The sequence below is a fragment of the Uloborus diversus genome, chromosome 9, assembly GCF_026930045.1.
Source record: "Uloborus diversus isolate 005 chromosome 9, Udiv.v.3.1, whole genome shotgun sequence".
Taxonomy (NCBI): domain Eukaryota; kingdom Metazoa; phylum Arthropoda; class Arachnida; order Araneae; family Uloboridae; genus Uloborus; species Uloborus diversus.
Window position 1 is genome coordinate 27,864,558 of NC_072739.1, and position 17,765 is coordinate 27,882,322.

The 17,765-nt window shown below is 33.1% G+C and overlaps 1 protein-coding gene across 1 annotated transcript in view; it reads right to left on the minus strand.

Annotated features, from left to right (window-relative positions):
* Positions 1-16,276, minus strand: part of LOC129229253 (sec1 family domain-containing protein 2-like) — a 100,755-nt gene extending 84,479 nt beyond the window's left edge. The window contains exons 1-5 of the mRNA XM_054863520.1: positions 16,044-16,276; positions 11,644-11,862; positions 3,463-3,591; positions 1,853-1,909; positions 425-553 (exon numbers count right to left, since the gene is read on the minus strand). Coding sequence (XP_054719495.1) covers positions 425-553; positions 1,853-1,909; positions 3,463-3,591; positions 11,644-11,862; positions 16,044-16,223 — 714 coding nt within the window. The 5' untranslated portion in view covers positions 16,224-16,276. The remainder of the gene's footprint in view (positions 1-424; positions 554-1,852; positions 1,910-3,462; positions 3,592-11,643; positions 11,863-16,043) is intronic.
* Positions 16,277-17,765: the final 1,489 nt, after the last annotated feature.

Consider the following 17,765-nt stretch of genomic DNA (forward strand, 5'->3'; position numbering starts at 1 on the left):
ATGGAGAAATAAATCTGTGTAAAACGCTTTTTTGTTTCGGTTCGATCGCAAGAAACTAAGGGTGAAAATGTTTAGTGTTTCCTTGCTTACTCCAAGGCACTATTATCATTAAATTGGCGTAAAAGGAAGTCATGTGATGAACAAACACATCAGCTTGTTTAATTAAAACAAGCAATGAAGCCTTTTTAACGTATAAAGGTGTATAAAAAAAGTTTTTAACTGTTTCTTCAAACTATAAAGGAATTTGGTTTATAAAGGGTTAAACTGGTCAAGAGCCATTGGATGTTAAGAGAATTCAAGTAAATTAAATTCCTTTACAAAAGATCTACAAATTATTTATCTACCTAAAAATAAAAAATTAAAATTGCAAAAAATATAAATATGGTCCCAAGAAATTTCTAATAAAAAAAGAAATCTACCTTACTTTTTTCTTCTGTTGTTGAGCAATGCTTTCCAATTCTGCTCCGACAATGTGACTAAGGAAGCCAACAGAAAAGACGTCAGTTTTCATTTGATAAGTATCAAATAAGGAATGTAAACAGCAGGAAATTTGCTATGAAAAAAAGTAAAGCATAAAATAAAACATCAAAATCTAAAACATCTGACAAAATACAAGAAATTTCTAAACACAAAACTCAATGCAGTGGTTTTCAGTTTTAATAACATAGTTTACATTTCTTTACCTCAGAGCCAGAAGGACGTAAGTCACATTATGGTCATTTTACAGGAGAGAGGAAAAACTTTTGCTGGCACATGCAAAGGCTGGGACACGCGTTCTTTTAACCCTGGTACAAAATTGAAAAGGATTTTCTAAAGAATGAAGTTCACATGGCTCGATACGGAATAAGCTTTTACATACAATGCAAACGGAAAATTCGTAATTTTTGGACTTGCGTCATTCTGGCTCTGAGGTATAGATTTATATTTAACATTCACATTTTATACATTATATTTAAGTTGAATATTATTACATTGAAATTTAAGTGATATACAGTCGAACCTCCATATATCGAACTTTCACATATCGAAATTTTCTATATATATCGAAAACCCAGCAAATTTCTATGTACATTACAAAGAAAAATTGTTTCTATACATAAAAAAAAGTCTATGTATCGATTTTTTTTTTTTTTTTTGAAACACTTGAGACTGTTTGTTTCATGAAAAAATGAAGGTTAGAGGAGAAAATTATGTTTACTAAAGGTTGCTACAAAACTCATAAGGAATCTGGGGTTGAGGGCTGCGTAGATTGGTCGCTGCTCTGTTCTGGAGTTCTTAAATTCCCTCAAGTTTATTTCAAATTTTAGTTGTAACCAGTAACTTTGTAAAATCAGTTTCAAGATATCCCTTTTGTCTGTTAATTATCATTCCTAATCTTTTTAGCTGCAGAAAAAATCATTCAAGTTAAGCAGATTGATTTTTTACTTTTCTCTCAATCACATTGTCAAAACGAGATCCCCTAATGTTGCAGATGAAGTTAAATTGCCGAGGAGTGAAGATGTATAAAGGCGCAAAAATGTAATTTGTTATTTTTTTAATTATTAACTTTCATTTAATCCGATGCTCGTATAAAGTAGAAGTTAGGTTTCATACACAAAAATTAGCTTTAATTTTAATGTGTTAAGAGGTTTTTAGGATAAAATAAGATCGTTTCTATATATGAAAATTTCTATATATCGAATTTTTTTCCGGCAATTTGCTACTTCGATATATGGAGGTCCGACTGTATTATACTTAATTCATGTTTAATATTACATCATAATTTATTATATATTATATTTATTTCATGTTTAATTTTATTACATAATAAAGTAAATGCAAATCAAAATATTTTTCAAAGAAGTAAACTTACCTTAACATTAGCTTGCATCTTTGCTGGCAGGTTTTTTATATTAATATCAGAAGTTTTCTGGAGGAAAAAAAATGGATGCGTTAAAATCATGCACAAATTTGGTTCATGCTTTTTGAACTTTCATTCTTATTACAAGAACAACAAAGTAAATGACTACCTTTAAGCAGAAAAATGAAAGGGGAAAAAAGGGTAGCAAGACAGCAAAGAAATCAGACAGTAGATGTAAAATATCACAACAATGTTTTAAAAGCATTAATTTGAAAGAAAAAAAAAATGTTGATCCCTTTTTCAATGCAAGATGTTAGCTTATGGATATACAGACATTTGAATCGATTATTTCAGAAAGGGCGTATCCTAGGGGAATCCATGCAGAAGTGACGACCAACAACAATAAAAGTCTAGAGTAGGAATTTTGAATAGTAGCCACTGATTACCATAGTCACAAAAAATGGTAACCACTTTTGACTTTTGGAAGCCATTTTTTAAAAAATATATAATCAGTGCAAAAAATAAATAACCTTAAAGGAATTTACCCTGAATTAAGCTGCCAAGGCGCCCTTCCCTTCGCCAAATGCCCTTCGCGCCTGCGGGTTGGAAGCCTGTTGTATTAGGACAATGCAGAATGATTTTTAACAAATAAAGAAACATATAGTCGCCACTTCTGACCACTTAGACCTTATTTTTGGTGGCTATTTTCTATGAAATGGTTGCCCATTGGCGACCGCTAATCCAGAGCTTTAAACAACAGGCCCCAAGCCCAGCTAATCTGTCCTAAGCAATTTATCAATCCCCAATGAAAGGAGATAAGCTTCAAAAAGCAAGGGGGATTGTAAAAATGTAGACTGTGATTGTTAAACCAAAAATATGTAAAAAAGATGATATATATATTGGTTAAAAACAAATGTTCAACGATGTATGAAGCCAAAAAAGGGTAGGTATTTTTTCTTTTTCTTTTAAAATGTTTAACCGATCTAGTTTTGTCTCAGAGCCCAGCTTTTTAAAGTAACTGTCCATAGACAAGGTTAAGTTGAATACAGTATATTCCATGCATCAAAAGACAGGGAGAGCAAAAAAAATTGAATATAATACCTCATTACTGCCAGCATTAAATTTGAAAATTAGGGAGACTTTGCGGCAATACATTCAACGACAAAATTTTGGGTGTAAAAGGAATTTTTTTAATTTAAGTAGTATTAAGCAAAAGACCTTAAATCTTCAACTTTTAAGGGGGGAATGTTTGAAAAGAGCCATAAGTTTGTTTTCTCTCACAAGTGATAATTAATACTCCTTGCAACAGGTACAAATTTAAGGAATTCAGAAAACATTGGCAGGGTTTTACCGCATTTTAGGGAGATAAAAATCTAAAAAAGGAGGAAAATGAAATTTAAATGTTTTAAATGTCATCAGACAAATACAACTTTCTTGTGTGAAAAGGTTTCGTTTAGGAGATCCTAATTATTTCAGACGGGATTTTGTCCTCATTCCAATGAAAATCCCTAAATTCTGGAGTCTATGGAACGAATCGAGATAGTAGGCAGCTATACTATGATCAAAAAAAAAAAAAAAAAATGAGTACAACATGATGCTTAAAAAATACCAAAGTGACATACTCTGAGGTTCATTTCCAGCAAACCACAGTTGAACACAGAAAAAGGCACTGAAAATGATGGCATTAGAAACAAGTCATGAGATAGATGTGCAGGAAAGACTGGAATGTGATACACCATAGCACTGTAATTCTAAATACATGGAAAAGAGGCATGGTTAGAATAAAATACATCAAATTTGGAATCAATGTAGTCAAGAGTACACTTACTTAACAATGGCATTTTTTTCTCGTGCAAATACATTAAAGTTAGGAAACATTTTCAGTTTTGGAGAAATGTACTCAAAGGTCTATTTAAAAAAAAAATTTCTAATTGATGAAGTTGTATTAATGAGGCTACATTATTTAACTAGGACTTCAATGCAAATTAAAAATATAAACAGTCAACCTTGATATCTTGGACCTCCTTATCCAGGGTTCATACTCTACTTTGAAAATTAAAAGTAAGGAGTTTTAAGGAGTTCATATTACTTTTTAAGGTCTAGTTTCTTGCTTAAAGAAGCATTTTTGAAAACATATTTCAGAAAAAATATGTACAACTCAAATATTTATTTTTGCTTTCATACAATATATTGAATGCACAAACATACAAAATTTATAGTAAAATATGCATTTACTGCTTCTTAGACATGAGCCCTCTCCGAATCAAATTTAAATAGGGGGGTGGGAGGTGACAACCATTGAAATATGTTTTATTTTGAAAATTATTAAAAAATAAGTGATATTGATTGAAAATTAGTATTTTCTCAAACACAAAACAGGTACTAACAATTTCTTAACAAAAAAAAAGGCTTTTAAAAATAAAATAATTGCTAAAATAAGAACTGTAATAAGCTGACTGAAAGTAGTAGAGGCAAAATAACTTACAACTACAAAAATAATTGAAATATTTACAGGATACAAAAGGACTAATTTCAAACACAACAATCAATTTTCAGCGAAGCTGGTGTTTGATTTTGGCATAGAAACATAAGGTTACTTATATAAGAGATTGAAATACAGAAAATTCAATTTAAATATTATAGATCCTTTTGAAAAAAATGTACAAATTATTTTAATCTTCAAAATGGATCAAAATTTTGTAGATCATTTCAAAACTATGTGACTTATGTGACTCTGCGCTGATAAACATAGAAAACTGACAAATTTTAAGAGTTTTTCTTCTAAAAAGTATGAAAATTATAATTCTAGTAAACAATGGTACCATTAAAACCGATTTAAATTTAAAAAAAGTCGGATTTTTTTTTAAACTAAAAAAAAAAAAAAAACCCTGCCAACTACACAATACACATGTTATGTATGTATTAAAACACTTAAGAAGTTAAAACAAAATAAATTTCAGTCAGCGATTCTGTACTTAACTTTCTGACATTCAACACTCTTAAAGAGCATGAATTTTGTTAAAAACTTTTCAATTTAATGATTTTAATAAAAATACAAATACAAATACAAATGTGACGACCAGCAACAGGCTCTGGGCCCAGCTAGGCTGGTCCTAGTCAATTAATTAGTCCCCAATGAAGATCAATGGCCCTCTTAAAGCTAGCCACTCCCTTGCTCATTACCGCCTCTTCCGGTAAGCTATTCCAAGTGCCCACGACCCTGCTAAAGTAGTAGTTTTTCCTGATTTCCAAGTTAGCCTGAGATTTAAATAGCTTAAAACAATGACCCCTTGTCCTGCTTTCCCCGCAAAAATTTAATCCATTTAGGGAGTGGTCATTTATTACGGCCAGGGGGGTGCCGGAAGCTGAGCATCTATTTACTGAATAAATTACGTGACCCCTCTTCAAGATTCTGTTTTATTTTTATGACCCCTCTATGAAATTTTAAATATTTTCATGACCCCCCCCCACCAACATTTATATTATAAGATTTATTTTTTAATCAGCATACAGCAGCATATGTATTTTTTCAGCTTATAAATCAGTGTTCGGAAAACTATTAATCAATTTTATTTCCCATTATACAAATCAGTACAAAAAAAAAAAAAAAATCTGTGTACATATAAAGAAATAGCTAAGAGCTATTTCATCCAACGGATACAAAACAAAAATTTAAAGCAACAAACTAAGATAAAATGCATAGGTGCTAAATACACTATATAGTGTCCCGCAACTTTCTTTGGGAAGACTAACTCAATTATCAGAAGTTAAGGTGCTATTATAGTTATTAGTTTTTTTTTTTTTCATTTCAATATGACATTAGTTTTAACGAAACATTCAACACTTGAACTTTTCATCTATATTTCAAATTATATATAGAAGGAATAGTACATAAAATATAGTTAAATTTCTTAATAAACGTCTAAAATCTATGCTTTTTGCAAACTATTCAGCTGTCTACCATTAAACATTTCAAATTGTCACCATTAAACAATTTTAATAATCCTGAAATAAGATTTGGATTATTTTAAAATCGACATGAATGATAATTTTATTAAATAAAATTTTTAGTCCGAAAAAATATGAGAAACATTAACAATTATGAGTTAAACATTTGCAGAAAGTTATGCATAATAAAAACAGCCTAAGAAATAAAGTAATGCAATTTTTTTAGATGCAATGAACAGATGAATCATAACTTCTGATTTTTAAAAAGCATGACATACTTTAAAGAAAGGGAAGAGGAATCTCTGTGCCAATGGTTACTAAAAACCATATACCATACAAAATAACTGAAATATATGTTAACTTATGCTAAACTATATAAATTTAAATGTTTTCCAAGTCCCTGCTAATCGCCCACTTCTAGTATGGGTTTGGATCTCTTTCCCGTAATCTTGTAAACTTCCATCACTGTTATCATCATCAGTAGAAGAGTCATTAATGACTTTTAACACCTCATCATTGTCACTTTCTGCAGAATACTCATCATTATCAGAGTCTGAGAATTCTGTATCTTTTTTATTTTTAAATGGCACGTTGGGAAACAAACAAGTTTTTAACATTACTTATGTTCTTGGGAGAAAATAAATATTTGTGTTAAATGAAGTTTTTGGACTGCTTTGAAAGTTTATAAGCCCTCAAATGGGTGGCTTAAACCTCCGCTTAAAGGTTGAATTCTGAAATAATGCTGTGCTTAACACTAGAAAGACAGAGGTGCCTGTGGTGACCCCTCACATTGTTTGTTGTTCAATGAACCAAAAAATAGCCAACTGAACGTAATGAAACTTTTGGATATTTTTATAATATGGTTATATTTAATTGGTTAGTAATTGGCCTGATAGAATTGCTAATATTAAACCTTATGTCTAGAAAGAAGGGAGGGACCCTAGTGGCCCCCAAGTTATTTCAGAGCAAAAATAGGGAAATTGTTCCTTTCTCAAAATAACTGCAGCACGAAAAATGGCTAGTCACTCACAATTTCAACTTTATCTTCCACTCTTTTGGTCGGACGGAATTCAAAATAGGAAAAACTGCAGATAGCCATCAGTCAGACTGTAGAGATCGCTTTTTGAAATGGAACTAAGTTTTAATTTTACCATGTACAGATAACAACACAGAAATTATTACGGATTCTGATATTAAGTAGTCAGTAGTGGACATTTGTGGTATTTAGACTCAATTAGGAAGAAATTTATTAAGAATTTCGAAAGTCAGTTAGGGGCCATACTTCCGACTTTCTAGGTTTACAGAAAATTTCAATCTTTAATGTTAATTACCTTTTTCCTGCTGAGATATTTGCTATCCAACATTTTCGTTATCTTTCTCTCTATTAGCTTTTGCTGTCCCAAAGCAGCTCTCGTGAAGCTCACAACAACCACTTGCGGTTAATAAGTGACATAGCATAGAAAAGTTTGCGATCTGCAGACGTAATTGTAAATGACAGGTGAAGCTGCTTAAAAAACTTAGGCTGTATGAAGTTTTTGACGTTGAAGATACTGGAAAACATTGCGTGGAACATTTCTATTGTTAAATTTTTAGTGGTGGTGGTACTAAAACCACTCTGGTACTATAACACAGGTAAACAAATCTACCGTATTCAAGGCAGAATAGCTTCCGTTTTGACTCCACATTCGAGTCAAACTGTTCCGACTACTTGACAAGATGCCCTGGACTTAATTTTTTTTCTTTTGAATTGGATAAAATTTTTCATGATCCCTTCCCTCAAACTAAATTTTCATGGCCCCCCTCAAGCAACATATTTTCCCCATGACCCACCCTTAAATCATTCCTGATTTTTCGTGACCCCTCAAGATAGCTTCCGGCCCCCCCCCTGGCTATAATAAATGACCACTCCCTTACATCTTTCATTTTGATAAATTTAAATAAATGAATCATGTCTGCTCTGACTCTCCTTTGCTCCAGGCTATACATGTTAAGCCTATTAAGGTCTGGTATCATAATCTAAATCTGAGAGTCCCCTTACTAATTTAGTTACCCTTTTTTGAACCCTTTCCAATACGAAAATATCTTTCTTCAGATAAGGCGACCAAAACTGAACAGCATACTCCAAATGAGGTCTTACTAAACTCCTATATAAAGGCAGAAGAACTTTCTTAGATTTGTTTGAAATAGATCTCTTGATGAACCCAAGCATTTTGTTGGCTTTGTTACTAGCAATACTGCACTGTTGACTAAACTTGAAGTCCTGATTTATAAAGACACCCAGATCCATAACATTTTCAGCCTGATTTATGACTGAACCCTGTAAACGATATCTCACACGCTTATTTCCATGACCTAAGTGTAGCACTTGACATTTCCCTACATTAACTGCCATACCCCATTTATCTGCCCACTTAGTAATATGATCTAAATCCTCTTGCAGCTGTTTTACTTGTTCTTCATTTTCAACAATCCCCATAACTTTTACATCGTCAGCAAAACAATTCATGCTTCCAGAAATATTTTCATTGATGTCATTCATAAATATAATAAACAAAAGAGGCCCTAAAACTGATCCCTGAGGAACCCCACTTAAAACATCACTCCAATTAGAATGATTTCCTCTCACAACTACTCTTTGCTTCCTACCAGTAAGCCAATTTCTAACCCAAAGTAAAGTTTTTCCTCCTATTCCAATGTCAGCTAACTTGCTGAGAAGAGCAACATGCGGTACCTTGTCAAAAGCTTTTTGAAAGTCAATATAAACAACATCCACACATTTTTTGTTATCTAAAGCTGAGGTACAAATGAACGTAATTTCTTTGCCTCTTCACAAGGCATAGTAAGCATCATAAATGCACAAAATCTTATACCCGTGGCAGATGCAAAAAGATTGCGATTTTCAAAGTGAACACTATAAAAGTGAAAAGAACGGCACATAAAAGAATTTAAGTAAATTATTTTAGAATTGCATTTAGAGCCTCTACAATAGGTAAACATATTATTAAAAATCGACCTAATTGAAGCAAAAATCAAATTAAACCAGTGATTTAGATTTTAACTTTTACACTCTCATAAAGGACACAGAATTGGGCTTGAAAATTTGACTTTCTGATTTTTATAGGAATGAAAAGAATTTTCATTTATTTACCCTCCAAAAAAGCAAAATCAGCGTCAAAAATGAAAAAAATTCGATTCTCATATCGGATGCAAAGAGCTTGCATTAATCAAAATGAAAGCATCAAAAGTAAAAAAAATATATATATAATTATTAATAAAAACATTGTAATGTAAACATCATAAATATCTAAATACATTATTTTTTGCATGAAATCTCAAAAAATTAAAAATTTTCCCAAGCGTAAATAAACCTGTTGGAATAAAACTTTTTAACCCGCGAGCAATCACGTTGGGTCTGAGAGACCCGCTCTGTCAAAAACTAAAGCGTAGAATTCCCCCCTTTCGTTGAAAGTGGTCAAAGTCCGCAGTAGCTGTAGTCAAGGTCAACCACTTTCTGAAGGTTGAGAATTGCACATTGTAGAATTTCACGTTTGTAGGTATTTTTGATGTTAGGGTCTAGCAGACCCGACGCGCCTGCTCGTGCATTCAGTCCCAATTTTTTCTTTTTTGCTGTTTTTGAGTTTAGAAAGTAAAATGAAGCGCTACTTGTCTTATAAGGATGAAATGAAAAGACTTGAAGATATGCTTAGAGATATACCAACCGATGAGGAATCAATAAATGAAGAGGATGAAGAAATAAATGATGATGAAATCTTTAGCGAGCACAATTCTTCTTCAGAGGATGATCTTGATTCTGATGAAGATTTATATGAAAGCACAGACATTTTGTCTCAAAACTGCTACGTTGGCAAAGACGGCACAAAATGGAGCAAAATTAAAAACCGTCAAAATGTAAGAATCCCTTCTCACAATGTTATTCTAAAATTACCAGGAAACATTGGTGATGCAAAAAAAGTTTCTTCCGTATTAGATTCCTGGCAGCTGCTGATTGATGATAGTATCCTATTGAATATCGTAGCTTGCACAAATAAATTTATAGAGACTATAGCACATAATTTTGACAGAGATCGTGATGCCAAAGAAACTTCAATAATAGAAATTAAAGCACTGATTGGTCCTTTGTACTTTGGAGGCCTTCACAAATCCTCGCATGTGAATGTCAAAGATCTCTGGGCTACGGATGGAACAGGCCTGGACATTTTCCATCGAACCATGTCTCGGAAGCGTTTTTTGTTCCTATTACGATGCTTATGTTTTGATGATATTACAGACCGTGCCGAGAGAAGACAGACAGACAAACTTGCACCAATAAGAGGTATGTTTGAAAGTTTTGTAAGCAACTGCCAAAATTGCTATACTGTGGGTGAATACATAACAATTGATGAAAAACTTGAAGCTTTCAGAGGACGATGCAGTTTTCGTCAATACATCCCCAACAAACCTGCCAAATATGGCATAAAAGTATTTGCTCTTGTAGATTCCAGAACCTTTTATACTTGGAATTTAGAAATTTATGCGGGTAAACAACCTGATGGCCCGTATAAGACAAATAATTCTGGTGATGAAATCGTAAAGAGACTAACAGAAAAACTCGCAAATTCTGGAAGAAACCTAACCGTTGATAACTGGTACACAAGCTATAATTTGGCCAAGGACCTACTAAAGAAAAAAATTACGCTTGTGGGAACAATTAGAAAAAGTAAACGAGAATTACCCAAGGAGTTTATCACAGGAAAAAATAGAGAAGTACATTCCTCTTTGTTCGGCTTCCAGAAACACATGACATTAGTTTCGTATGTTCCCAAAAAGAATAAATGTGTAAATGTCATCTCAACAATGCACTATGATGATTCAATAGATCCATCAACTGGAGATGCAAAAAAGCCTGAGATCATAACCTTTTACAATCTTACGAAGGGAGCTGTTGATGTCGTAGATGAAATGTCTGCAAACTTTTCTACTGCACGAATTAGTTAAAAAAGGCCAATGGTGGTGTTTTTTTCTGTTCTAAACACAGCGGCTATAAATGCTCGTGTGCTCTTATTATCAGCCAAAAGCCAAACAGCAGTCAAAAGTCGACGACATTTTTTGAAAGAACTTGCTTTGGAGCTGATAAAAGAACAAATTCAAGAGAGAAGCACGCAACTATCACTTCCTCGAAAACTGAGGCAACAGCTCATCGAGCACTGTTCTCCCAGTCAGGATAGTGAGCCACCATCATAACATATTTCGTACCCTTTTATGTTTCTTTTTAAAACATTGAGTACTGTGTATGTGGGTTTATTTATTTTTTAATATGGTGTTATGAATGTGAACTTTTAGGAGTTTAAAATGGTTCTTATATTTAATATTTTTGAATGTTTATAAGCATTTCCAAAGAGCTTTCTTCCCATTTTAAGATGCATTACTATCAATTATAGTAATTTGGATTTTATGAGTAGTCGGCAAAAAGCATTTTTAGCAATATAGAAAACTGGGAAATTCAGATATCCTGGATAGAGATGAAACATCCCGGATGATTAATTCTTTAATGTAGGTAGATACTAAATTTCATCAAAAACAAAAATGATGCAGCTGATGTAGCACGAAACTTTGCTACTTTTATATTAAATGACTTATTAAATAACGGTAAATTTGTCGTTTCAAAGTGCCGAGATTTTAATGATTTCTCATAAAATATCAAAAATCACTATTTGTCAAAAAAAAAAAAATATTTCAGCTTATTTGAACTTACAAAAGCCCTGAAGTTTTTACACTTTAATGAAACTATACAAATTGAAAAAAAAGAATCTTATGCATATAAACAGACGACAGAAAAATATCAGTAGTTAGCTTACCATATTGCCCATCCAGGTCAAAAGACTATTTTCAATGTTTAAAAAATTTTGATTGGGTTCTAGAGGCTCTTCAGAATGACACCTTTCAGGCAGAGCTGATATCACAGTACAGTTGGTGAAGCTGTTGGCCCGAACTATTATCATTAGAGTTCTAAGTGTTTCTCCTCTTAGAGGCGACATCAAAATGAAAACTACTTTCTTAACATGAGATTCACTTTTCTGTAACCAATAAAAAAGCATGTAACTTCATAAATTTTAAAAAATACATAGAGATAAAATTTAAGTAATAAAATATTACTAATTATTAGTTATATGTTTTTGGTGGAGGACAAGTTATCATTTTTTGCTAATATTTTTGGAAACAATTTTTCCAAACAGATCTGATATCACTTTTTGTCAAGTAGTCTAGGATAAACTTTTAAAGTAATTCACTGCATCTCATTATAAACTTTTAAGTCGAAACAACAACTCCCTAAGATAAATAAATACCTTTGTGCTGAATAGTAAAGTCAGACCAAACAACGTAAGTAGAAGCACAAATTTGTAAATTACAGCAGACACGTGTTTCGGCGTTACAGGGAATGCCTTTTTCAATGCAAAAAATAATGAGCTTATGGATGAAAAGACATCCGTAAGCTCATTATTTTTTGCATTGAAAAAGGCGTTCCCTGTAACGCCGAAACACGTGTCTGCTGTAATTTACAAATTTGTGCTTCTACTTACGTTGTTTGGTCTGACTTTACAACAACTCCCTGTTGCAACTCCCGACATAAAGCTATAAAAAAGATGAAAAAATTAATGAATCCAAGTATAATTTGGATATTGCTACAAATAGCAATGTAACAAATTTTCAATCACTATTCGATATCTTCCTATTCCGTTCGCCAAAAAAAACGCTAGTTATTAAATGATGTTAAATCAATTTTTTTAATTCAAGATTTATTATTAAATTTGACACACAGATGATTTTTCTCAGTGATCTATGGGTGAAAAGACACTAAACTATATGGATAAAAAATATCCTGACTGCATAGCTATTGAAATAAAATAGAAAAATGACTTAACATCTTTTGGACAAAACTACACTGCTTGGCAAGACCCGATTTGGAATATGCTGGTTGGTTGGTTGGTTTACTTATTTTTTATGGCGCAAGAGCCCTTGAGGGCTATACTGCGCCAAACGATTTTTTAGTTTAAAATTTATACATAAATATAAAATCAAGATATGATAAAAGTAAAATTGTTTTGTGGAGAAAGGTATAAACATCAGAAGTTTAAAACAACTAATAAAAAACTTGTAAACATTAAAAACTTTTAAAAACGTATGAAACAATAGGTTGTCAAAGAACCTTATTACTCAAGAAAACGGACAAAATTACATTTTGACGACATTAAATTAAAAAGGAGAAGCCAATCTCCTATTGGAATATGCTGATCAATACTGGTATCCGTATCTCAAAAAAGGTATTTATTATATTGGACAGATATTTTATATTGGAAAGGATACAAAGAAGGGATTCGAGGCTAGTAAGAAGACTTTCAGGTTCAGATTATAATTGCCAACTTAAAAGTATTAATATGCATAGCCTGGAGAAAAGGAGAGTCAAAGGGGAAATAGTTCAGTTATCAAAATGAAAGATGTTAATAGGTTAAATTTTATCACTGAAAGCAGGACAAGATTCAAATCTCAGGCTAATCTGGAAATTTCGAAAAATTACTTTAGTAGGGTTGTAGGCACTTGGGACAACTTACTGGAAGAGGTTGTAATGAGTAAGGGGATAGATAGTTTTAAGAAGGCCATTGATCTTCAATGGGGACTATTAAATTGACTAGGACGAGCCTAGCCGGGACCAGAGCCTGGTACTGGTCATAACATTTGTATTTAATTTCCGGGGTGTCTCCCCCGAAATTTTTTGGAAATGCAGTCCTAAAAATGCAGTTTTAGATGGTCTCTAGTAATGCTACGGGGATGAAAAATTCGGAGGGCCTTCTGCGGAAATTTTTAGAAACTGAAATCTTAAAAACCCCATTATAGGCTATATTTGTTGACATTATTGTGCTGAAAGGAATTTAACTTTTTAAAGTTGTGCCCCCAATTGATTTTTTTAAAAAAATAGAGCAAAATACATAACCCTTCCGATCAATTTTTCAAAAATTAATTTCTAAAAACGCTGTTTCAGACTAACTTTGATTATGTTACGGGCAGGGCATCTCCGTAACTTTCCAGAAACTATTATGAAATTAAAGTTCTAAAAAACAAAGTTTTAATGAGATATTCAGTGATACTAAGTGAAGGGGGATTTAATTGCTTTTTATCTGAAATTTTTCGAAGTTGTAGTTTTTTCAATTTCAGATTTCATTTGGGAGCAGTTGAACCTTCGTCCGAAATTTTTTCGTAATTGAAGTCTTAAAAAGCTTGACTGGGGATCATATTTGGTAACTTTAGGAGTTTGGCTATATTTCAAAATTGAAGCTTCATAAAAGCAATCTTAAGCAATTTTCGACGTTTTCAGAAGGATTGGAGATTTTTCGACATTGAAGACCTAAAAATGAGGTTTGAGAAGCTCTTTAATGGTTTTAGTGGAGGGGGTTTGTGAAGTGTAGCATTTTCAAGACTTTCTTATTTTTAGACCAACTAGGAGAAAGGAAAAAAAAGTGGGATTGAACGGGGAGGGGGGTAAAATAAATAGGAGGTGTTGTACGTAACTACCTGATCAGTAGTCAGTAAATTTTGAAATTTTTTATTTTAAGGTTCTTTTCAAAATCAATTCAGATTTTTTTCCTGCAACATTAAGCATCTTTGGAAAAAAAAAAAGAGTTCGACAATCCTCCCCTGAAAGGAAAAACGCAATTTTATGTCATCTTCAGAGACGTTTAGAGGTAAGGAGTGGTTTTAAGAGATCTTCCTCCGACCCTTTTCAAAATTGAAATTTAAAGTCACAATTTCAGACGATTTTTTGGTTGTTTTCTTTGTGAAAGGGTGTTGGTTCAGGAACCCTCATCTGGAAATGTTTTAAAATTCCTGTTCGAAAAACATCGTAATAAAAGAGTTTTTAGGATATCAATTTCCATTATTACTCTAACCAAACAACCAAAATTTAAATTTTTTTGCAAGGGACAAGAGTTCGGGAGAGAAACATTTTGAAAACCCTTCTTTTGAGATTGACTAGGAAGAACAAAAAGGGGGGGGGGGTTGAAAGAAAGAGAGAGGAACTTAAATTGCTAAGCAATAAGCTGTACCTATATAAAACATTTTAATTTAAAAACTTAGAATTGAGATTTCTTCCAACCTTATTTGCTTTTCTTTTTGTTAAAATAACTTCGCTTTCCTAAGACACGTTCTTTACTTGAGTAAGGGGCACAGATCCCCTGAATTCTTCTAAACACTTGCCTGGTGCCATGTAATGCAAAACGAATCGCGGCACCCTTTGAAGAATTAGAATTTTCTTACGCCATCCTAGTCTTTATGGACACTTCGCGGTACCCAGTTTGGATATATCCGATTTAACGTATTATAATTGCTATTATCACTATCATATTTCTAGAGTGCTCGGGAAAAAGAGTATAAGTCGCGCCTACATTCAGATCAAAATGATATAAGTCAAATAATTTAATTATTTTCAACAATATAGTTCAAATGAAGGTTAAGCAATGTTGATTTACTAATTTTGAAAAAGAAAATTGTAGTAAACATTGTGAAAATAAACAAACACCTGATGGATTGGTCTACTTCTGAAATCTAGAAGGAAAGCTGTGGAAAAACAGCTCCCCTTAAAATTCAGTATTTTTGACTTATACTCTTTTGCCCGAGCACCCTAGATTTATTTTTTCACTTTTTTTGGCCAAAAAGTTTAGAAATTATTCGTGAGCAACTAAAGCCAAAAATAACTACCTTTATTCAAAAAAAAAAAAAATTCCAGATTTTGGAGGGGGCCAGGACTCCCTCAGCCCCTCCCTTATATACACCTTTGCCTGGAACACTGGACGTGTGTGCAAAAGTGCTGTCAAACTTGGTACCTGTGCCATTTGACAGTATTACAGAAAACTATGGACTAATCAAACAGGCAAAAAAAAAAAAAATGTAGAAGACTCGACATTTGGACATATTAGTGTGAAATAGCCCACCTTCCTAAAGCCGGCTGGAATTTTTTTTTTTTTTTAAAGTTCATTCTTTTTCACAAGAAACGAAGAAAAAAGAGAAAACTCTTGAAAATTTATGAAAGGGAATAAACAGTCAAATTTGAACAAGTATGTGGTTACATTCAACCAAAAAAAACCCTAACTTATACTGAAAAGCTGGGATGGGAAGTTTTTGCTAATTCGGGATGTTGCAAGCAATGATAATTCCCTTTAAGTTTATAATAGTAAGTACAAAAATAGAATTAAACATCATTACTAACGATAAACGGCGTAAAATTTTCAACAGAAAGAGCACCATTATCTAACAGTTTTTTTAAACTTCCGTGCCAATGCAAACATTCAGCAGCTGGATCATCCATTACTACCATAGCATCTCTGACAGTTTTAGTAACTTCAGTCCACAGTAAATCAATTCGATTGAGGAATATTTTTGCAGACATTTTCTCTTGAGTCTTTTGACGACGTACAAACACAAACAAGAAATGCTCATTTTTTTTTTCTTTCGACGCCTAGGCGCAATATACAGATGAGAGACTGATTAACAGAGACCCTCCTCTCCAATACCCATATTTATTGCAGATACAGTAAGGTAAGCATTTAACTAAGGTCTGAGGGGCTAGTTGTACGTGGTGGTATAAAATCGTAGAAGAAAGTGTAGGGAATCGCTATCTCGTTTTAACCGTTAAGCACTAACTGGAAAGTATAAATTATTGTATTATTACTAGGGGATAAATACATCTGCAAATGGTGTTCAACAATGCACTAGCTTTTTAAGTTGTATACTTAAATGTAGAGGAAAAGAATGGGGGCTCCTACGGTCACTAACGGGCAATTGATTCATCATCGAACAAGTTGAGGTTTTTTCACAGACTAGTAGTAGTGCGTGTGTGTGTGTGTGAGTAGTTTATTTCTCAATAATTAACAATGTGATACCTATTACGTCTAACATATCTAATTTTCTCATATTTTGTGCAATATATTAAGTAATGCAAACGTAATGGTGGATAAGGGTGCTGTTTTATGTCTAAGGGGCTCTAACTATGATTAAAAACCTATTTAAATTGCCGTAAGTAAGTTTTATGCGCTCTAAGTAGAAAAATATGTACAGAATCCTACTTTGCGGAAATTCAGTTATCGCGGTAAAGTCTGGAACGAATTAACCGCGATAAACGAGGGTTGACTGTACTATGGATTTCATAGTACAGTCAACCCTCGTTATGATGAAAGATGTAAATGGATTAAATTTTTGCGGGGAAAGCAGGACAAGGGGTCATTGTTTTAAGCTATTTAAATCTCAGGCTAACTTGGAAATCAGGAAAAACTACTACTTTAGCAGGGTCGTGGGCACTTGGAATAGCTTACCGGAAGAGGCGGTAATGAGCAAGGGAGTGGATAGCTTTAAGAGGGCCATTGATCTTCATTGGGGACTAATTAATTGACTAGGACCAGCCTAGCTGGGCCCAGTGCCTGTTGCTGGTCGTCACATTTGTATTTGTATTTGTATTTGTATATTTAAAACTCTAGTAAAGCACATGAAGAGCAGAAATCAAGATATAAGACCGGTGTCACTTATTAAATGCAAGCTAATAACTGCTTCGATCTTTCCGTGAGAATTGGGAAGGAGTAACTTCCGGTTATCACTTAAGGCAAGGACGAAGTACATCTCACATAGAACACGGGCTTTTTATGATGTATTCATCCTAGGAATTTCTTCCCCTTTAACTCAAATAGGGTTCTTCCGCAACTCATCAAGAAGCAATCGAGCCTTAAGGAAAATAGACATAACACCTGGTTTCCCTAAAAAGGATTTCTATGGAAGTGCTGATTGACCATGCATGATCCCCTTTTGCGGTTTATTATCGTTTTAGCAGTCGTAATTATCATTATTAGTAAAGATCTGAGTAAAGATGGCTTCTCATCACGTGTGATTACTTCCTAAGTAAGTTATTTATTTTATTAAAACCTATCCTGTTCGGAACAGT